This window comes from Loxodonta africana, chromosome 4, assembly GCF_030014295.1.
Source record: "Loxodonta africana isolate mLoxAfr1 chromosome 4, mLoxAfr1.hap2, whole genome shotgun sequence".
Lineage (NCBI taxonomy): Eukaryota > Metazoa > Chordata > Mammalia > Proboscidea > Elephantidae > Loxodonta > Loxodonta africana.
The window spans coordinates 67,568,804-67,591,322 of record NC_087345.1 but is presented as its reverse complement, the minus strand read 5'-3'; the positions used below and the strand labels follow the sequence as shown (position 1 = coordinate 67,591,322).

The 22,519-nt window shown below is 38.8% G+C and overlaps 2 protein-coding genes across 23 annotated transcripts in view; one reads left to right on the top strand and one right to left on the bottom strand.

The window, feature by feature from the left end:
- The window catches only part of MDM2 (MDM2 proto-oncogene), a 128,016-nt gene that overhangs the window by 38,928 nt on the left and 66,569 nt on the right, over positions 1 to 22,519 (top strand). For 19 of the 20 annotated variants that reach the window (XR_010321813.1, XR_010321812.1, XR_010321811.1 and 16 more), the window contains exon 10: positions 17,719 to 17,811. Coding sequence is in view for 4 of the 20 variants with exons in the window: in XM_023558650.2 (XP_023414418.1) it covers positions 17,719 to 17,811 (93 nt within the window). In the remaining 16 variants the exon portion in view is untranslated. Of the gene's footprint in view, positions 1 to 17,718; positions 17,812 to 20,224; positions 21,254 to 22,519 lie in introns of those variants that run through there. The other variant, XM_064283909.1, reaches the window with a different exon arrangement.
- CPM (carboxypeptidase M) overlaps positions 17,332 to 22,519 on the bottom strand; it is a 78,098-nt gene continuing 72,910 nt past the window's right edge. For all 3 annotated transcript variants that reach the window (XM_064283912.1, XM_010598717.3, XM_064283913.1), the window contains one exon: positions 17,332 to 20,011. In XM_064283912.1, coding sequence (XP_064139982.1) covers positions 19,769 to 20,011 — 243 coding nt within the window. In that variant the 3' untranslated portion in view covers positions 17,332 to 19,768. The remainder of the gene's footprint in view (positions 20,012 to 22,519) is intronic.

Here is a 22,519-nt window from a genome sequence, read left to right as displayed (position 1 = left end):
ATTGAGCTTCTTTCTGGATGTCCTGTCCTTCACTGAAAGTGGTGTGTTGAAGACTCCTGCTACTATTGTGGAGCTGTGTGTCTCACTTTTCAATGCTGTTAGAGTTTATATATCTTGCAGCCCTGTCATTGGGTGCATAGATATTTAATATGATTATATCCTCCTGGTATATTGTCCCTTTAATCATTATATAGTGTCCTTTCTTATCCTTTGTGGTGGACTTAACTATAAAGTCTATTTTGTCAGAAATTAATATTGCCACTCCTGATGTTTTTTGACTGTTGTTTGCTTGATATATTTTTTTCCATCCTTTGAGTTTTAGTTTGTGTCTCTAAGTCTACAGAGTGTCTCTTGTAGGCAGCATATATATGGAATGAGTTTTTTAAATCCATTCTGCCACTCTCTGTCTCTTTATTGGTGCATTTAGTCCATTTACTTCAGCGTAATTATGGATAGGTATGAGTTTAGTGCTGTCACTTTGATGTCTTTTTTTGCGTGTTGTTAAGTTTCTTTTTCCCACTTAATTTTTTGTGATGAGTAGTTTATATATTGTCTTTTCCTCTTATTGTTGTTGATTTTGTTTCTGCTGAGTCTCTATTTTTGCCTTGTATTTTGCTTTGATGATTCGGGTAGTCAGTCTCCTCTGTGGTTACCTTAATATTTACCCCTATTTTTCTAAGTTTAAATCTAACTTTTATTTCTTTATATTGCCTTCTCTTCCTCTCCATATGAAAGACCTATGACTACATTTCTTAGTCCCTCTTTAGTGTTTTAATGTTGTCTCGTACATAATGACATTGCTGTTTCCCTGTTTTGAGCATTTTTTTATCTTGATTTATTTTTGCGATTTCCCTATCTGGGTTCACATCTGGTTGCTCTGTCCTGTGTTCTAGTCTTGGGTTGATATCTGATATTACTGATTTTCTAACCACAGAATTTTCTTTAGTATTTCTTGTAGTTTTGGTTTGGTTATTACAGATGCCCCAAACTTCTATCAGAAATGTTCTAATTTTGCCTTCAAATTTGAGAGACTGTTTTGCTGGATCTGTGATTCTTTGCTGGCAATCTTTTTCCTTCAGTGCTTTATATAAGTCATCCCTTTGCCTTCCTGCCTGCATGGTTTCTGCTGAGTAGTCTGAGCTTATTCTTATTGTCTCTACTTTGTAGGTGACTTTTCGTTTATCCCTAGCTGCTCTTAAAATTGTCTCTTTATCTTTGGTTTTGGCAAGTTTGATTATAAAATGTCTTGGTGACTTTCTTTTAAGGTCTACCTTTTGTGGAGTTGGATGAATATCTTCGATAGATATCTTCTCATCTTTCCTGATATCAGGAAAGTTTTCTGCCAACAAATCTTGAACAGTTCTCTCTGTATTTTCTGTTATCCCTCCCTGTTCTGGTACTCCAGTCACTCGTAGGTTATTTCTCTTGATAGAGTCCCACATAATTCTTAGGGTTTCTTCATTAAAAAAAAAATTCTTTTATCTCATTTTTCTTCATAAGTACTGGTGCCAAGTGTTTTATCTTCGATCTCACAAATTCTGCTTTCCACTTCCACAATTTTGCTCCTCTGACTTTCTATCGAGTTGTCCAATTCTGTAATTTTATTGTTAATGATCTGAAATTCTGATTGCTGTCTTTTTGTGGATTCTTGGAGCTTATTAAACTTTTCATTATGTTCTTGAATAACCTTTTTAATTTGTTCCACTGCTTTATCTGTGTGTTCCTTGGCTCGTTCTGTGTATTGCCTGATCTCCTTCCTGATGTCTTGAAGAGTTCTGTGTATTAATCTTTTGTATTCTGCATCTGGTAATTCCAGGAAGGCACCTTCATCCAGAAGATTCCTAGATTCTTTGTTTGAGAGCTCGTTGAAGCGATCATGATCTGGTTCTTTATATGATTTGATATTGACTGTTATCTCCGAGCCATCTATAAGTTATTGTATTAATTTATTTTCTGTTTGCTTACTGCATCCTAGCTTCTTGCTTTGTTTTGTTTTGATATGCCCAAATAGGCTGCTTGAGTGAGGTAGCTTGATTATTTTTGCCTTTGAAGCTCTAACGTCCTGTCACCAGATGGCTACAGCTGTTATCAGGTATATGAGCTTATGAGTCCATTGACTTTTCTTGTGTGAATTCAGCTCAGGTATCCAGGTAGTTGGTCATCGAGTGTGTGGTGTAGGCTCTGTCCTACAGTCTTAGAGGGGCAGGGGTGATTGGCGTAGGTACAGGTATCTGGTTACAGCAGGGGGGTCATGCTCTGAACAAGGCAGGGGACTGACAGCCATCCCCCCACTGAGTGTCTGTGAGGAAAGCGCATCCCTGTTCCCTAGAGCGCACAGGTGGGTGGGTTCTGCAGACAGACCATGGGCACTCCATGGTTTTGGTTTTAAGGACTGGGAAGTACCAGTTATCCTTGGACCCCTGTTGCAGGTGGCTGGGTGATGTGGGTGGAGCCACCAGTCCTTAGGCCTCTGATGTGGGTAGGTAAGGACCCTGTTTAATGGGTAAAGCAGTGTCAGACACCAAACACCCGCCTCTTCACCACACAGCTGAAACAGTTGCAGTCTTCCAACAAGGGCCTATTCTCCCGAAATAGGCCCACACATGTCCATGCAGGGGGGAAAGTTATTCAAAGTCCATGGACCATTTATGCCTGGACAGGAGCTGCTCTGTCCTGAGCTCCTCAGGTTAGTGGAGCTGGCAGATTATCCTTTCCTCCAATTGTGAATTTATTCATTCTCCAAGGTTCAGGGTGCTCAGCAGGGCCTATCTGAGGCCCAGGGAAATCGACAGCCACTGAAGCTGGCTTGAGGGCTGGGTGCATGGTAATATATTCTCAAGTACTTAGCTTTTGCTGAGAGCGCCATTCTTTTCTGGTTCCAGAGGTGGGAATAGGCTGTGTGGCTGGCTGTTTCTCCCTGAGGAAACTGTGTCTGAAGCCCCACTGCAGTCAATCCTGGGAATGGTGCCTGAGGGTTCCCAGCGATTCGGGTCTGGCAACTCCTCTCTGCTTCTGAATCTTCTCTCCCTCCCCCTGATGCTCAATCTGTTTTCTGACTTTGCGTTCGATGCTCAGGGCTCCTAAAAAACGGGCTCCTAGCTTGTCATAAATATAATCGTTTCACTTGTCTTTTCAGGTCTTTGTTGTAAGAGGGATCACCGGAAGCATCTGACTACTCCCCCATCTTGGCCCTGCCTCCCAGATAGTTTTCTTAATAGACTTTGTTGGGGCAGTTGACCTAGATGTCCCCGAAACTGTGGTACCCATACCCTCAGCTGTGCTACTCTGTCACTCGAAGTGTTTGATTGTATTCAGGAAACTTCTTAGCTTTTGGTTTAGTCCATTTGTCCTGACTTCCCCTGTCTTGTGTGTTGTCCTTCCCTTCACCTAAAATAATTCTGTCTACTATCTACTTAGTGAATACCCCCCTCTCTCTCTCTCCCCGCCCTTGTAACCATCAAAGAAAGTTTTCTTCTGTATTTACATCTTTTCTTGTGTTCTTATAATAGTGGTCTCATACAATATTTGTCCTTTTGTGACTGACAAATTTCACGCAGCGTAACGCCTTCCAGATTCCACCATGTTATGAGACATTTCACGGATTCTTCTTTGTTCTTTATTGTTGCGTAGTATTCTGTTGTGTCAATATACCATTATTTGTTTATCCATTTATCCTTTGATGGGCACCTTGGTCATTTCAATCTTTTTGCTATGGTAAACAGTGCTGCAGTGAACGTGAGTGTGCATATATCTGTGTGAGGGCTCTTATTTCTCTAGAATATATTCCAAGAAGTTGGATTGCTAGGTCATATGGTAGTTCTATTCCTAGCTTTTTAAGGGAGCACCAAATTGATTTCCAAAGTGGTTGTACCATTTTACATTCCCACCAGCAGTGTATAAGTGTTTAAGTCTCTCCACACCCTCTCCAGCGTTTATTATTTGTGTTTTTTGGATTAAAACTACCCTTGCTGGGGTGAGATGGTATGTCATTGTAGTTTTGATTTGCATTTCTCTAATGGCTAATGATCCTGAGCATTCTTCATGTGTCTGTTAGCTGTCCGAATGTCTTCTTTGGTGAAGTGCCTGTTCATATCCTTTGCCCATTTTTTAATTGGATCATTTGTCTTTTTGTTGTTGAGGTTTTGCAATACCTTGTAGATTTTACAGATTAGATGCTGATTGGATTTGTTGTAGCCAAAATTTTTTTCCCAGTCTGCAGGTTGTCTTTTTACTCTTTTGGTTAAGTCTTTTGATGAGCATAAGTGTTTGGATTTTAGGAGCTCCCAGTTATCTAATTTCTCTTCTGGTGTTTGTGCATTGTTAGTAATGTTTTGTGTACTGTTTATGCCAGATATTAGGGCTCCTAGTGTTATCCCTATTTTTTTTTCCATGATCTTTATCATTTTAGATTTTATATTTAGGTCCTTGATCCATTTTGAGTTCGTTTTTGTGCATGGTGTGAGGTATGGGTCTTGTTTCATTTTTTGCAGATGGGTATCCAGTTATGCCAGCACCATTTGTTAAAGAGACTGTCTTTTCCCCAGTTCACGGCCTTTGTCAAATACCATCTGCTCCTAAGTCGATTAATTTATGTCTGGATTCTCAATTCTGTTCTATTGGCCTATGTATCTGTTGTTGTACCAGTACCAGGCTGTTTTGATTACCTTGGTGGTATAATAAGTTCTAAAATCAGGTAGCGTGAGGCCTCCTGCTTTGTTCTTGTTTTTCAGTAATGCTTTACTTATCTGGGGCCTCTTCCCTTTCCATATGAAGTTGATGATTTGTTTCTCCACCTCATTAAAAAATGCCATTGGAATTTGGATCAGGATTGCATCGTATCTATAGATCACTTTTGGTAGGATAGACATTTTCACAATGTTGAGTCTTCCTATCCATGAGCAAAGTATGTTTTTCCATTTATGTAGGTCTCTTGGTTTCTTGCAGTAGTGTATTGTAGTTTTCTTTGTATAGGTTTTTTACATCTGTGGTTAGATTTATTCCGAAGTATTTTATCTTCTTGGGGGCAATTGTGAGTGGTATTGATTTGGTGATTTCTTCTTTGACATTCTTTGTTGGTGTGGAGGATTCCACCTGATTTTTGTATATTTATCTTGTGTCCTGATGCTTTGCTGAAATCTTGTATTAGTTCCAGTAGTTTTCTTGAGGATTCTTTAGGGTTTCTGCATATAAGATCATATCATCTGCAAGAAGAGATACTTTTACTTCTTCCTTACCAATCAGGATGCCCTTTATTTCTTTTTCTAACCTAGTTGCTCTGGCTAGGACCTCCAGCACAATGCTGAATAAGAGTGGTGATAAAGGGCATCCTTGTCTGGTTCCCGATCTCAAGGGTAATGTTTTCAGACTCTCTCCATTTAGGATGATGTTGGCTATTGGCTTTGTATAAATGGCCTTTATTATGTTGACAAGTTTTCCTTCTATTCCTTATTTTGGTGAGAGTTTTTATCATGAATGGGTGTTGGACTTTGTCAAATGCTTTTTCTGATAAGATCATGTGGTTCTTATCTTTTGTTTTATTTATGTGTTGGATTACATTGATTTTTTTTCTCAAGTTAAACCATCCTTGCATACCTGGTATGAATCCCACTTGCTCATGGTGAATTATATTTTTGATATGTTGTTGAATTCTATTGGCTATGATTTTGTTGAGGATTTTTGCATCTAAATTCATGAAGGATATAGGTCTGTAATTTTCTTTTTTTGTGGTGTCTTTACCTAGTTTTTATATGAGGGTTATGCTGGCTTCATAGAGTGAGCATGGGAGTATTCTATCCTTTTTATGCTCTGAAACACCTTTAGTAGCAGTGGTGTTAACTCTTCTTGAAATGTTGGTAGAATTCTCCAATGAAGCCATCAGGGCCAGGGCTTTTTTTTTATTGTTGTTGGTAGTTTTTAAATTACTTTTTCAATCACTTCTTTTGTTACAGATTTAGTTGTTCTACCTCTGTTTGTGTTAATTTAGTTAGTTAGTGTGTGTCTAGAAATTCGTCCATTTCCTCTAGGTTTTCAAATTTGTTAGAGTACAGTTTTTCGTAGTATTCTGTAATGATTCTTTTCATTTCAGTTGTGTCTGTTGTGATATTGCCCATCTCATTTCTTATTCAGTTTACTTGCTTTGTCTCCTATTTTCATTTTTGCAATCTGGCCAGTGGTTTATCAATTTTGTTGATCTTTTCAAAGAACCAGCTTTTGGTGTTGTTAACTCTTTCAGTTGCTTTTCTGTTCTCTATTTCATTTTATTCTGTTCTTATTTTTATTATTTGCTTTCTTCTGGTGCCTGAGGGCTTCTTTTGCTGCTGTCTTTCTATTTGTTCAAGTTGTAGGGTTAATGCTTTGATTTTGGCCCTTCTTTTTAGATGTGTGCATTTATTGCTATAAATTGACCTCCGTGCACTGCTTTTGCTGTGTTCCAGAGGTTCTGGTAGGAAGTGTTTTCATTCTTATTTGATTCTATGAATTCCTCTATTTGTCCTTAATTTTTCTATAACTGAGTAGTTTTTGAGCAAGGTGTTCAGTTTCCATGTGTTTGATTTTTTTCCTTGCTTTTTCCGTTACTGATTTCTACTTTTGTGTCTTTATGGTCAGAAAAGATACTTTGTAATATTTTGATGTTTTAGATTTTGTTAAGCCTTGCTTTATGGCCTAATAATGTGGTCTATTCTGGATAATGTTCCATGTGTGTTGGAAAAGAAAGTATACTTGGCTGCTGTTGGGTGGAGTGTTCTGTATATGTCTTTGAGGTCAAGTTGGCCAGTTGTGGCATTTAGATATTCCGTGTCTGTTGAGCTTCTTTCTGGATGTTCTGTCCTTCACCGAAAGTGGTATGTTGAAGTCTTCTACTATTATTGTAGAGCTATTTCTCTTTTCAATGGTGTTAGAATTTGTTTTATGTATTTTGGAGCTCTGTTGTTGGGTGCATAAATATTTAATATGGTTATATCCTCTGGTTTATTGACCCTTTAATCATTATGTAGTGTCCTTCCTTATTCTTTGTGGTGGATTTAACTTTAAAGTCTGTTTTGTCAAAAATTAATGTTGCCACTGCCGTTTTTTTTTTTTTTTGATTGTTGTTTGATATATTTTTTTCCATCCTTTGAGTTTTTTTTTTGAGTTTTAGTTTGTGTCTTTAAGTCTAGGGTGTGCCTCTTACAGGCAGCATATAGGCGGATCATGTTTTTTAATCCATTCTGCCACTCTCTGTCTCTTTATTGGTGCATTTAGTCCATTTACATTCAGCATAATTATTGATAAGTGTGAGTTTAGTGCTGTCATTTTGATGTCTTTTTTATTGTGTTGTTGCCAGTTTCTTTTTTCCATTTAATTTTCTGTGCTGAGTTTTTTTTCTTCATATATTTTCTTGTTGCTTTTGTATTTGCTGAGTCTTTATGTTTTTCTTGTTTTTTATTTTGATGTGTAGGATTGTTAGTTTCCTTTGTGGTTACCTCAATATTTACCTCTGTTTTCTAAGTTGAAAGCAATCTTTTATTTCTTTATATCGCCTTGACTTCCTCTCTGTTTGAAAGATCTATGACTACATTTTTTATTCCCTGTTTTTTGTTTTAGTGTTAACTTATTTTACATAATGACATCTCTGTTTCTCTGTTTTTAGCATTTTAGCTTTTATTTATTTTTGCAATTTCCCTATCTGGGTTGATATCTAGTTGCTCTGTCCTGTGTTCTAGTCTTGGGTTGTTATCTAATGCTATTGATTTTCTAACTGGAGGACTCCCTTTAGTATTTCTTGCAATTTTGGTTTGGTTTTTGCAAATTCCCTAAACTTACGTTTATCTGGAAATGTCCTAATTTTCCTTCATATTTGAGAGACAGTTTTGCTGGATATATAATTCTTGGCTGGCAGTTTTTTTCCTTCAAGGCTTTATAAATGTCATCTCATTGCTTTCTTGCCTGAATGATTTCTGCTGAGTAGTCCGAGCTTAGTCTTATTGACTCTCCTTTGTAGGTGACTTTGTTTTTATCCCTAGCCGCTCTTAAAATTCTCTATCTTTGGTTTTGGCAAGTTGGATTATAATCTGTCTTGATGATTTTCTTTTGGGATCTACCTTTTTTGGGGTTCTATGAGCATCTTGGATAGATATCTTCTCATCTTTCACAATATCAGGGATGTTTTCTGACAACAAATCTTCAACAATTCTCTCTATTTTCTTTTATCCCCGTTCTGGTACTCCAGTCACTCGTCGGTTATCCCTCTTGATATAATCCCACATAATTCTTAGGGTTTCTTCATGTTTAAAAATTCTTTTATCTGATTTTTCCTCAAATATATTGGTGTCAAGTGCTTTATCTTCAATCTCACTAATTCTTACTTCTGTTTCCTTAATTCTGTTCCTGTGACTTTCTATTGAGATGTCTAATTCTGAAATTTTATTATTAATCTTCTGGATTTTTGTTTGCGACTCTCTGTGAATTCTTGCAGCCTATTAAATATGTCATTATGCTCTTCTCTAATCTTCTTAAGTGCCTGTGTTGTTTGGTCTGTGCATTCCTTGGCTTGTTCTGCATTTCGCATGATCTACTTCTTGATCTCTTGAAGAGTTCTGTGTGTTAATCTTTTTATTCTACCTCTGATAATTCCAGGAAGTTATCTTCATCTGCATGATTTCTTGATTCTTTGTTTTGGGAGCTTGCTGAAGCCATCATGGTCTGCCTTTTTATGTGATTCGATATTGTTTTCTCTGAGCCATCAATAAGTTATTGTATTTATTTATGTTTGCTTACTGTGTCCCAGCTTCTTGTTCTGTTTTGATATGCCCAAATAGGCTGCTCGAGTGAGCTAGTTTGATTATTGGCACCTTTGAAGCTCTAACATCCTGTCATCAGGTGGTTAGAGCTGTTACTAGGTATGTGAGCCTAGAGTCCATTTACTCTTCTTGTATGGATTCAGTTCAGGCGTCCAGGTAGTTGGTCACCAAGTGTGTGGTGAAGGCGCTCACCTACAGTCTTAGACGAGCAGGGGTGACTGGTGTAGGCACAGGTATTTGGCTGCAGAAGGGGCTCACGTGCTGAGCAAGGCAGGGGGCTGACAACTGCCCCTGAGTGTCTGTGAGGAAAGCGTTTTGCTGCTCCCTAGAGTGCATAGGTGGGTGGGTTTTGCAGCTGGACTACAGGCACCTAATGCCATTGGCTGTAAGGACTGGGAGGGACCACTTATCCTTGGACCACTGTGGTGGGTGGCTAGGTGGCATGGGTGGAGCCACCAGTCCTCAGGCCCCTGATGTGGGTAGGTGAGATCACTGTTTAACAGGCAAATAAGTGTCAAATGTCATGAAACTGCCTCTCTACCATGTAGCTGAAACAGCTGAAGTTAGACTTCAGGTATATACACTATTGTACTGTGCTAATGAGGACCTATGCTGTTGAAATGGGCCCACACAGATCTATGCAGGGGTGAAAGGCATGCAAAGTCCATGGGCCCCTTATGCCTGGGCCTAGGAAAAGGAGCTGTTTCTGCCCTGAGTTCCCAGTTTACGGGAGCAGAAGGTTATTATTTGTTAATTTGTTAATTTGTTTCCTCTGCCAGGCTGGGAGAATTACTCAGAGTGCACAACAGGTGCTACTACCAGCCTAGGAAAAGTGGCTATCACTGAAGCCAGCTTGGGACCCAGTGCAGAGTGGGGAGGGGTCAGATAAATGGGAGAGGGTTTTTTCCTAAAGGAGTGTTTTTGATCCGCTCGGCAGATTAGATGCATGTACTTACCTTTTGCCAATTGAGCACTGCTTTTCGCTGATTCTGGAGGCGTGAGTGGACTCTGCTGCTTGGTTTCTCCGAATGTGGAAAATACATGCCGAATGCCCTGCTTTCCTCACCATGTTCGCGCTAGCGGATCCGGCCTGTAAGGTGTAGGTTCCTGCTGGGTCAGGTCTGGCAACTCCTCATTGCTTCTGAACTGTCTTTCCCTCCCCCTGCTCTTCAGTCTGAAAACTCATCTTTGCCTTTGATGTTCAGGGGGCCTAGGTTGTCACTTGTTTTTTCAGGTCTTTGTTGTAAGAGGGACCACCGGATGCATTTGACTACTCCGCCATCTTCTATAGATCTCTTTGTGTCACTTCTCTGATTTAAATATTGAAAAAAAAAACCTTTAATGATTCTATTGCTTGTTGGATAATATGTCAGATGTTCTGCCTGTTTAGACCTGGAGCTCTTTTAGAAATGGTTGCCATTCTCTTCACAAACACTTTTCGCTGCACCAATATTATCAGCTCCTGACTCTCAGATGGCTTGATTTTATTTTCATTCTATGATAGTGAGAAGAGATAAATTCAAATCATAAATCTGGTACCTACTTGGTTAGTGACCTCAGAATTAGACATGAAAGTATAGAGCCTTGGATGGGATCTGGCAGGTATTAAGCACTTTTATAAGGAGGCTTTGTAGCACAGCGGTTAAGTGCTCAGGTGCTAAACAAAAGATTGGCAGTTTGAGCCCACCAGCCAGTCCATGGTAGAGAGTTGTGGCAGTCTGCTTCCCTAAAGATTAGAGGTTTAGAAACCCTATGGGACAATTCTACTCCATCCTATAGGATTGCTATGAGTAAGAATTGACTCGATGGCACACATCAAGCAGCACTTTTATTAAATGGCTATTGTTTAATAGTTTTCTTACATCCGTTGATAACCATAACCTCTTCCAAAACTTAGTTTAGGTAGCCTTTCTTAAATTAACCCTGTCTTTTCTACTACATTGTCTCAACACCAAGGTACTCTGTTCATGTTTATATTCCCCAACTTGTTGCTTTGTATCTTCTCTTCACAAGCAGATTGTAATCTCCTTCTTCCCCCCCCGTGCCTGATATATTGCATTGTGTACACAGTAGGCATTCAGTAAAGGATATTAATTGATAATTAAAGTAGTTATGCAGTTTCTTCTAGAAAAGGAAAGAACAATTCTTTTCCACTTTTTTTTATTGTGGTAAAATATATGTACAAAAACATTTGCCAATTCAATGTATCAAATGTCATCAATGTAATAAAATTCATTGATTACATTCTTCATATTGTACAACCATTATCACTATCCTTTTCTGAGTTATTCCACCACCAGAACATAAACTCCATGCCTCCTAAGGAAAAATCCACACTTTCCCCCTCCCTCCTCCACCCTTGGTAGCCACTCACAATCTTTGGTTTTTATCCATACATCTCTTGATGGGCATTTTGGTTGTTTCCACCTTTTGGCTATTGTGAAAAGTACTGCTCTGAACATTGGTGTACAGTTTCTGTTTGTGTTCCTGCTTTCAATTCCATTGGGTATATACCATCCAGTTCTTCTGGTCGCATGGAAAAGGAGGCAGTTGTTCATGGAGGCAATTAGCCACACATTGCATATCCTCCACTTATTTCTGACTCTTCTTCTTCCTCTGTTGCTCCAGGTGAATAAAGACCAATCGTTATGTCTTGCAAGCTTTTAGGACCCCAGGCACTATGCAACAAACTAGGAGGTAGAACAGAAACACTAAACACAATACTAGGCCAGTTAACGGGAATGTTCCATGAAATCATTGCCCTAAACCTCCAAACCAAGGAACCAAGTCCCATGAGGTGTTTGGTTGTACGTAAGCAGCTTCAGCAGGTACTCTTTTTTTTTTTTTTTTTTGTCATTGTTTTAATGACAATATGTCTATCACACAACTTTTAAATATATCTGTCACACAATGTTTGCCGACTCAAATTTTTACAGGTGTACAACTTATTGACTGCAATTACAGTAACCAGATGTGCAACCCCACTGACCTCCTTACCACCCCTGGTAACCACTAAGAAACTGGTCTCTATACATTTCCCGTTTCTTGTCTTTTTATATAAGTGATGTCATCCAATATCTGTCCTTTTGTGATTGGCTTAGTTCGTTCAGCATAATGTCTTCAAGCTCTATCCATACTGTAGTATGTACCAAGACTTCATTTCTCCTACTGGCTGAGTAGTTAGTATTCCATTGTATGTATGTACCACATTTTGTTTATCCATTCATCTGTTGATGGGAATTTAGGTTTTTTCTACTTCTTGGCTATTGTCAATAGTGCTGGAATGAACATTGGTGTATAAATCTCTGCTTTCAAGTGTTTTGGGTATATACCTAGTAGTGGAATGGCTGGGTCATATGGTAGTTCTAGTTTTAGTTTTTTGAGGGACCACTACATTGTTTTTCACAACGGCTGTACCATTTTGCATCCCCACCAGCAATGGGTAAGGGCTCCGATTTCCCCACATCCTCACCAACATTTGTTATTTATTTTGTCTTAGCCATCCTGGTGGGATTGAAATGGTATCTCATTGTGGTTTTGATTTACTTCTGTCTGATGGCTAATGTCACTGAGCATCTTTTTGTGTGTTTGGTGGCCATTTGAATGTCATCTTTAGTGAAATGTTTATTCAAGTTTTTTGCCCATTGTATGATTGGGTTATTTGTCCCTTTGTTGCTAAGTTGTCAAAGTTTTACATACATTGTGGTAATTAGATCCTTGTTGGATATATGGTTTCTAAAGATATTCTTCCAGTCAGTAACTTGTCTTTTCCCTTTTTTGGTAAAGTCTTTTGATGAACAAATTTTTAATTTTTATGAGGTCCCATTTAATTTTGTCTTTTGCTGTTTGTGCTTTTGTTATTATAGTAAATAATCCATTGTTGAAAGCTAGGCCTGACAGTGTTGCCCTTGCTTATTCTTCTAAGAATTTTATGGTGTTAGTTTGCACATTTAGGTCCTTAATCCAGTTTAAATTTGTTTTGTGTATAATGTGAGGCATGGATCCTGTTTCATTTTTCTCCACGTGGAAATCCAGTTTTCCCAGCATCATGATTGAAGAGACTCTTCTTTCCCCATCAAATGGACTTAGCACCCTTGTTAAAAATCAGTTGATCATAGATGTGTGAGTTTATTTCTGGACTCTTAATTCTATTCCATTGGTCTTTGTGTCTGTTGTTATACCAGTACCATGCTGTTTTGATTACTGTAGCTATATAGTATGTTTTAAAATCAGGAAGTGTGAGTCCTCCTACTTTGTTCTCCTTCAAAATTGCTTTAGCTATTTGGGGCCTCTTGCCATTCCATATAAAGTTGAGGATTGGTTTTTCTGTAAAGAAGGCCGTTGGAATTTTGTTTGGGATGGCATTGAATCAAAGATCGCTTTGGGTAGTAGTGACATCTTAACAATATTAAGTCTTCCAATCCATGAACATGGAACATCTTTCCATTTATTTAAGTCTTCTTTAATCTCTGCATCAGTGTTTTACAGTTTTCATTGTATAAGTCCTTCACATCCCTGGTTAGATTTATACCTAGGTATTTATTCTCTTTGATGCTGTTGTAAATGGAATTGTTTCCTGAATTTTCCTTTATGATTTCTCATTGCTGGTGTATAGAAGCCCAACTGATTTTTGTTTGTTGACCTTGTACCCTGCAACTTTGCTAAATTCCTCTATTAGCTCTAGAAGTATTCTGTGGGCTTTTTGAGATTTTGTATATACAGGATCATATCATCCATAAATAGATATAATTTTACTTCTTTTCCAATCTGGATACCTTTTATTTCTTTTTCTTGTCTTATTGCCCTGGCTAGAACTTCTAATACAATATTGAAGAGAAGTGGTGAGAGGGGCCACCCTTGTCTTGCTCCCAGTTTCAAGGGGAAAGCTCTGTCCTTCTCCATTAAGTATAATGTTGGCTGTTGGCTTTTCATATATGCCCTGAATCATATGGAAAAATTTATCTTCTATTCCAATCTTCTTTAGGGTTTTCCTCAAGAAAGTGTGTTGGACTTTGTCAAATTCTTTTTCTGCATCCAGAGATGATCATATGGTTCTTTTCCTTTATTCTATTAATTGGTGTATTGTGTTGATTTTCTAATGTTGAACCATCCCTGCATTCCTGGAATAAATCCCACTTGGTCATGGTGTATGACTCGTAATATGCTGTTGGATTCTGTTCACTAGTATTTTGGTGAGGATTTTTGCATCTATATTCAAAGGAGATATTGGCCTGTTATTTTCTTTTCTTGTGGTGTCTTTGTCTGGTTTGGCTATTAGGGTTGTGTTCTCAGAGCCTTAACATTAACTATGAATTTTCCAAAATCCTTTTGACCAGTAAGTACATTTTTCATCCAGCATCTTGTCCATGGAGCACACTGCCTCATGGTACAAATTAATTTGGAATATATCATATAAAGTGTTCTGAAAGGCATATCTGGGTTTTGAAGAGCTGTTGCAATAGTATTGCCTCATACACCAAAAAAGCAAACAAACTCATTGCCATCAAGTCAATTCTGACTCATATTGACCATTTAGGACAGAGTAGAACTGCCCCAAAGGGTTTCCAAGCTGTAAATCTTTACAGAAGCAGATTTCCACATTTTTCTCCTGTGGAGTGGCTGGTGATTTGAAATCATCAACCTATCAGTTAGCAGTTGAGTGCCTAACCACTATGCCACCAGGGCTCCTCATAATGACCTCATAAACCATCATCAATTTGGCATTCCTCAGGTTTTATTTGATGGTAATCAGTTCTAACATATGCACTTTGTTACACATAAGTGTTTTTTCAAGATAATGGAATTGAAAGAGATAGCATTCATCATTTACATGAATATTAATTCTTTATTGATAATAAGAAATATTATAGATTTACTAAACTCAGAGGTAGTTAAGTCCCCTACCCAATATGCTTTACAGTCTTTGACAAATTGTGCATTTTAATATGTTCTTAATTATAGTACAAACAAAAGTCACTGAGAAAACTTGAAAAATCAGGTATAAAACATCTGTAAGGCTGGAGTAGTTCATATGCAACAGTGGGATATAATGGTTTGTGAGCAATACAGTGCAGTATTTGCTTACTAGCGATAAAATCTAAGTTTCTGTAATGAAATTGGATTCTTTCCCCAAACTTCTTTTTTAGGCATTTTGAATTTTCAGCGCTCTTTAAGCAACCTGGTTGTCATTTCTCCCCTCTTCCCCACTGAAAGTCATGAGAAAAATAAGAGGGATCTGCCACACAAAATAAATATCAATTGTATTATCAGTATACAGTAGAAGAACCAAACTTCTCAATAAGCACATTTTCCTGTAGCAGTAAGACAGTATGCTATGTTCATTTTTCTGGATCCCCTAGGAAAGAAAAGATACTTTCAACCCAGCATCAGATCTTTTCACTTTTTAAAGGTAGAGTTCACTTCTTATACCATTTTTAGAAACAAATGGATTACAAATGCAAATTTGCTTCTGGAACAAAATGCAACGTTGATTTCTTAGAAAGACTTCAGAAATGTTAAGAGGATTTTAACATTTCTGATATATCCAACAGCTCAAGTCTGAATGTGATAAATTAAGCACCAAAATCAACACTGCAGAGACTTAACATTTCTTAAGATACTCACCATTTAGATTCATTCACGAGAGGATATCCAACTATTGAGCCACTGAAGTCAAATTTACACGCGGGTGATTTTATTACTGAGTAACAAACTTGGCTTATTGGCAGGTAATATTTGTTAACATCATTATTTGAGGAGGTACATGAGAAAAAGCTATGTTATCTCATGAAAATTTCTTCAAATATTGTTAAATGATCATTTTAACTAATGTTTCAGGCCAATTCTGTTTATATCTGAGGCAAAGAATTTGGGCTTTACTAAGGTATAATACACTGCCTTCAAAATATTTAAGCCACCTGAGTGTTAATTATGCTTCCTCCACCTGGGCAAGCACCAGAAATGGCACCAAACTGTGGCATCTTACACCACTGCTTCTAAGAGTCGCAGAATCGCAGTCAAACGGGGACCTTCACTTTATAGATAAGGAAACTGAACGTGTGGAGCGCCTGACCCCAGGGCTCCTGACTTCTAATTACCATTTTATTCCATCATTGCTATCTCCGTTTCTCCCATCTTAAAAACTTTTATCATGTTGGTTTCTCTATAAAAGTATTTATGCCTGAACTTAAGAGTCTGAGGAACACAAAGCACCAGTTTGAGAGGGTGAGACATAGTAGGAAGGTGTTCTGCAGGGAGGTCTGGGGACCTGATCTGACTACAGTCAGAATTCCGGGGTTCTTACTGCTCTTGGACACCTCACTTGGTTAGTGGAGCGCGTAACCGGGATTCCCCCATACTAAACCCTCACGGTGAACTGCAAATCCGAGCACAGAGCACAGCATTAGTATGTACCCATACCTACTCCAAATGAAATGCAAGTTCAGCTTAGATTTGGCTTGAAGATTTTTTTAATTGCTTTTTCTTTAAATGATTTTAAGTCTGATTTTGATACAAATTTCTGATTTTTAAAACACAATTTCAGTAAAAAAGATTTGCAATAAGGCTCATGAACCAATTCAGATTTTGATTCATGTCCTTTCAAGATTACTATCTTAGAAAAGGAAAAGTTAGAGCAGTTGAAAAATCTGTTTAGGGCTTAATGGTAAATCTAGTATGATACACTTTCGTATGTAATACATCAAAATCATTTTCTGCAATATATTAATACATACTTTCAAGTACATAATAAATTACTGCTTATTTAAATAAAAAAAGATCAAAATACTCATGTCGTTACCAGATTTTATAAGAAGTGGCTAAAAAAAGACTACAAATTTCGTTTATAGAAAAATGTCTGATTTTGGCGATGTAGAAGAAGCTTGGCACAGGAGTGGCTCCTCAGTGCCCATTTATCCCTCGACTCCTTGGTGCTTCTCCAGCATTCACCATGTACCAAGCCCAGTATGGTGTGGTCTCCAGATCCTACAGAACTTTCAATTTAAAACAAGAACTGAGATGACTCATTTTCCATGAGTGATGCTCTGCATTTGGAAATCTGCTTACAAAAGTCGCTATCGCTTTTTTCTGTTTGATGCTTTTCCTCCTTAATTCTTATATATAATTTTTTCTAATGTATACTGCTTTAAGATAGGTTAACTCTTGTTATAGTGGATAACCGTTGCTTCAAGCTGAGTACTAACAGTAAAATTTAGTTTTCCAATAAAAAAAGTATAGCCTGTAGTGCTATTAACAGGTGATAATAATACCTTTACGGTGAACCTTAGGCTACATACAAAGTCCCATAAAAGGACTGTATTGGCTTATCTCTTGATACATATATGAAAACACACTTCAGGGTTACTAGTGAGCTGGAGATTGACAATGCATAATACCTCGTGTCATAAAATGACTCAAAGCCCTACACGGTTTCTGGGAGGGACTGAGAATAGCAGGTTGCTGAACCATTTGTTAATCCACTCACTCATTCATTCAGTACTATGTGCTAGACTCTGAGGATATAAAAATGAAATTTTCAAACAAATTAAATAGACCCTGGTCTTCTATGAGTCAGAATCGACTCAATGAAACAGTTTTTTTTTTTTTTAAACGGGTCTCAAAAAGCTCAAACTGTACTAGAGAAGGCACACCTGCAAGTAGCTGATCGTCATTCAGTGTCATAAACTCAATAATAATGTTTATTTGGGGAAGCAGAGAGGAAGAGCCCTAACCCCAGATTGACTGGGAGGGGTTGGGGTGTAATGGAATGGCAGTCAGCAAAGTTTTCCTGGAGGAGGTGATGCCTGGACTAAGTTTTAAAGGAGGAGGGGGAAAGAAAATGTAGCGGTCAGCATGGCATTTCAGAGGGGGCACAAACAGCATGTTATGTGTGGAGGAACTGCACACAGCTGATTGTTGATTTTTGTTTTGTTTTAAGTAGACCCCCTTTCCTCAGTGCTGCATGGAGGATGGGCTTGAAGAAGACAAAAGTGGGAGCAAGAGACCAACCAGTAAGGTTGTTGCAGTGGTACAGGTAAGACATGATGGCCTAAACCTGGCAGTGTTAATAGCCATGGAGAAGAAAGGCTAGAATCAACCAATATAATTAACATCAGCCTTTAATGACTGACTACATATATGGGGTGAAGGAGGGAGTATCAAGGATGGTTCCCAGGTGCCATGGATTGAATTGTGTCCCCCCAAAATATGTGTCAACTTGGCTAGGTCATGGTTCCCAGTATTGAATAACTGTCCTCCATTTTATGATTTAATATAATTGCCCTCCATTTTGTGGTATTGTGTAATTGTCTTCCATTTTATGTGTTGTAAATCCTAAACCTCTATGTTAATGAGGCAGGATTAGGGTAGGGTGTATCTTGAGTCTCACCCTTACTAAATGGTGTGACTTGAGTCACAGCCGTTAAGTCACATCCTTACTCAAGTCATACCCTTGCTCGAGTCACATCTTTTATCTTACAATAGATAAAAGGAGAGAGAAATGAGCAGAGAGGGGAGGGACCACACTACCTTCAAGAAGGAAGAGCCAGGAGCGGAGTGCGTCCTTTGGACCCGTGGTCCCTGTCCTAAGAACCTCCTTGACCCAGGGGAATATTGATGCCAACACACATGGTGATCTCCAAGGAATGCTGGTCCCACAGATGTTGAAAGGAGACAAGGACTTTCCCCTAGAGCCAACAGAGAGAGCTGGTGGCCTGAATTCGGACTTCTAGACCCCTAATGTGTGAGAGAATAAATTTCTTTTTGTTAAAACCATCCACTTATATTTCTGTTATAGCAGCACCAGATAACTAAGCCACCAGGTTTTTAGCTGGGTGACAACACTAATTGAGATAGAGAATACAGGAGGAAGAGCAGCTCTAGGGAGAAAAGTATGTTCCATTTTTGACATGATGCATTTGAGATGCCTATGAATGCAGTGTTGGTTCAGTGGTAGAATTCTCCCCTTCCATGTAGAAGATCTGGATTTGGTTCCTGGCCAATGCACCTCACCGGCAGTCACCACCCATCTGTCAGTGGAAGCTTGCATGTTGCTATGATGTGGAACAGATTTCAGCGGAACTTCCAGACTCAGACAGACTCAGAAGAAAGGCCTGGCGATCTCCTGAAAATGAGCCAATGAGAACTCTGTGGATCACAACTGTCAGATCTCATTGCACATGGGGTTGCCATGAGTCAGGGGCCAACTCGACGGCCGCTAACAACAACAACAAAATGGATCACATCCAGGTGGATATGTCCAGTGGTCAGTCAGATATGAGGCTGAAGTTCAGGCAAGAGGCTAGAGTTACACATTTGGAAGTCATCAGTCCAACAGACGACTATGGCATCCAGGTGCAGAAAGGCACGACAACTGCCTCTGGAGGGAGGCTTACTTAATTGGCTGATTGATTTGCAGCTCTGTAGATATGACCTTGTCATCCCACCAGGCCCATATTTTCTCGTACCACTAAGACATGATTGCCATTTTCTCTCACATTTCCTTAGATCATTTGCAAAACTAAATATTCCCAGCCCTATAATTTCTTACTGCTCTGAGAACTAATTATATATGGTACTTCCTCTTCATATAACTAGCACACAGCAAGGTCTTGTATATATCGTAGGTGATAGATAAATGTTCACCTTTATTGCTTATGTTCATCTGGCACTCTGGTTCTTTTCTTTTTCTTGTAGGAACTTCTTTTTGCTTCTTAAGATTAACTTCTGACAATCTTCATGATTAATGTAAATGTAAGTGGGCAGTACTTGATAGACAGGTTATCTTTCATTCATCATCAAGGCTGAATCATTCCTTTCATTATCACCATACATTGCTTGTTGCAGGATTTGGAAACAGCCATTTCTCATCTTAGGGAAGCCCGTGGAATTTATCCAGTAGAGGTCCCACAGAGGAAATTAGAGATGCAGTAACCTGGCTTGAGTAATCCCCGATTTCAGGTGGTGACAAGGGTCGAGTTTCACGTTTTGCTTTATTTGAAAAATATGTGCAAAACAGTCACTAAAAGTAAGAACAAACTAGGCTTTGTTGCAGCTGAGTGGCTTGGCAAATTTCTGTAGAGAGGACTCATAGGGCATGAAGGATCTGATACCGGGATAGAATCCAATTGCCCTTGGAATGGAAGTAGAATATCCTTTTTAAGAGCACTGAAGTTCTGGGATTTCTCTGGAATAACCACCGTTGTGAGGTGTGGCTCGTGTCCAGGGACTGTAACCTGAGACGAAACAAGAAACAATTACCTGAGTGATTTCAGATGTCTTGTGGTGCCAACACTGAAAACACTGATACCCACCACAAAATGCGCCTTTGTGAAATGTATGTAACAGTTGGCCAGGCCTCTTGGGCTAGTAACAGATTTGGTTTTCCTTGCTAAATGAGCAATCCAGTGCCTGTTCATGTGGACCATAGTTGTTAATGCTGTTGCCAGGAATTACGGAATGAAAGAAAGACAAGTCCCTTATCTGGTGATGTAAGTCAGAAGAAGGAAGCAGTAGACTGACCCTGCCACCACCATTTCCTTGCTAACTCACCTGGAGCTGAAGTAAAGAGTGATTATTTCACTTTGTCCTACGTCTGTGCTTAGGATCCTCAGTGGGTATTATGACTATGTGTAAGTAGAATTCTTTCCCTAATTTATTCCATTTTCCCTGGAACTGATCTAACTGTACAAATCTACTGCTTCCTTAAAAAGCTTTGCTTTTCCTGGTTTTGTTTGTATGAGTCTGGGTTGCCATCTAGATTTGTTTTTTTTTTTTTCTTTTTGGTAGAGGAAATAATCAGGAAAAATAAGACAAATACTGAATTAACTATAGGCCAGGTCTACTGAGAAATACTTTTATTATATACGGTGCAGAGGGAGAAGACTCGGGAGTAACATTTACATAACCACTAATCAGTCATTTTAGCCATTCATTTCAACTTTCAGAGTCTTGCCTTCCATTCTTGTCCTAGAGCTAATAAACCAAACCAAACCCATTGCCATCGAGTCGATTCCGACTCATAGCAACACTATAGGACAGAGTAGAACTGCCCCATAGGGCTTCCAAGGCTGTAGTCTTTACGGAAGCAGACTGCCACATGTTTCTCCCACAGAGCAGCTGGTGGGTTTGAAATGCCGACCTTTTGGTTAGCAGCCAAACACTTAACTACTGCATCATCAGGTCTCCTTCCCAGAGCTGATAGCTATAGCTAATGTGTACTGTGTTAGCCTAGGTAAAGGGGAATGAATGATTCATAACTTCATTCTATAAGGGATTATTTATGGGATTGCATAAAAAATAATTTAGACTCACTCACTACAAAGAAAAGCACATATTCTAGTAGATCTAATATTTTTAGGCACTGGAAAACGAAAGGTCTGGCTATCTTGTTCCAAAGGGAAAAAAGGGACAAAGAAAAATACTAGGGTCTGGAAAGGGAAAAAAAAAAAAATCCCCCCACAAGCCATGAAGCTTAATATATTTATTAAAATTGGTAAACCATGCTGTATCCCCTTGGGTGTCAACATGCGTTTGTCCCTCAGAGGAAGTTTACAGTTAGGTGGTGTAGTGGTTAAGTGCTACGGTTGCTAACCAAAGGGTCAGCAGTTCAAATCTGCCAGGCGCTCCTTGGAAACTCAATGGTGCGGTTTTACTCTGTCCTGTAGGGTCGCTATGAGTCGGAATTGACTCGACGGCACTGGGTTGGGTTTTTTACAGCCCATAATAGTACAGCCATTCCCGTCATCATTAAACGTATTCACATGTTCCAAATACACTCTGAGTTCCCATCCAAAGGACAAAGGGTATCAAAATCAGGTGTGGAGAGAAGGAAACGTTAGAGTATGCAATCAGGAAAACAAAGGGCCTTTTTAGGTGAGGATTCACAGTGAGTTGAAGTTGTCCAGCTCTGTCGCTTTGTGCAGCAGGAGGAGGGTCCCCAAAAAGAGGATTAGCCATGGATGAGCCCCGCTGTAAGCACTGCTGGGATGTCATGTGCAGTGGGGCGGCTCTGAATCCTGCAGGGCTTTATAGCCTAAAAGCCATGCCTCCCTTTCAGTATGTCTAAAAAATGGAATTAAAAAGCCAGTTTTTACTGCAGAAGAGGTGACTTCCTTCTCCCAGGAGTACTTCTGCACAGCCAAATGACTGCTAGGCCTGGCATCAGACCCACCCAGCAAAGTAGAAGAAGAATCTTGAATTTTCTTTACAGAAGTCCTCTAAGAAGAAAGAAGCACCATCTGCCCAGCTAAATGCGCTACTTTACTCATTTCGTTCATTCACATAAACTTACTCAGGCTCAAACTCTTCTGTGCCTCCTCCTTCTAGAAAGAAACGACTTCAAACACATCTTAGAATTAAAAAATCAGAATTTTACTTGCATCAATTGGAAAGCTCTCTACTATCTGCTTATGAAAGGGCTGCAAAATATGTTTATCACTTGCTTAATATAGTGGTAGAATTTGTGGATCAAGTTTCACTTATAATGAATTCTAAGAAACTTGTCCCAATCCATTTTTTTTTTTTAATAGTATAAATTGCGTTCATGGAATGGTTTAAAAATGGTATTCAATGAAGCTTGGAAGTGCTTTTGCTATATTGTTTAACTAATCTTATTATTAGTAAAGTTAATTGCATTTTTTTTTATCATAAAAAGTATCACAAGAAATAGGATTTGGCCTCTATTGAAAAAAATTAATTGCCAGCTGGGAAAAAAACATGAATTTTTCTGGTTTCTTCTTCTC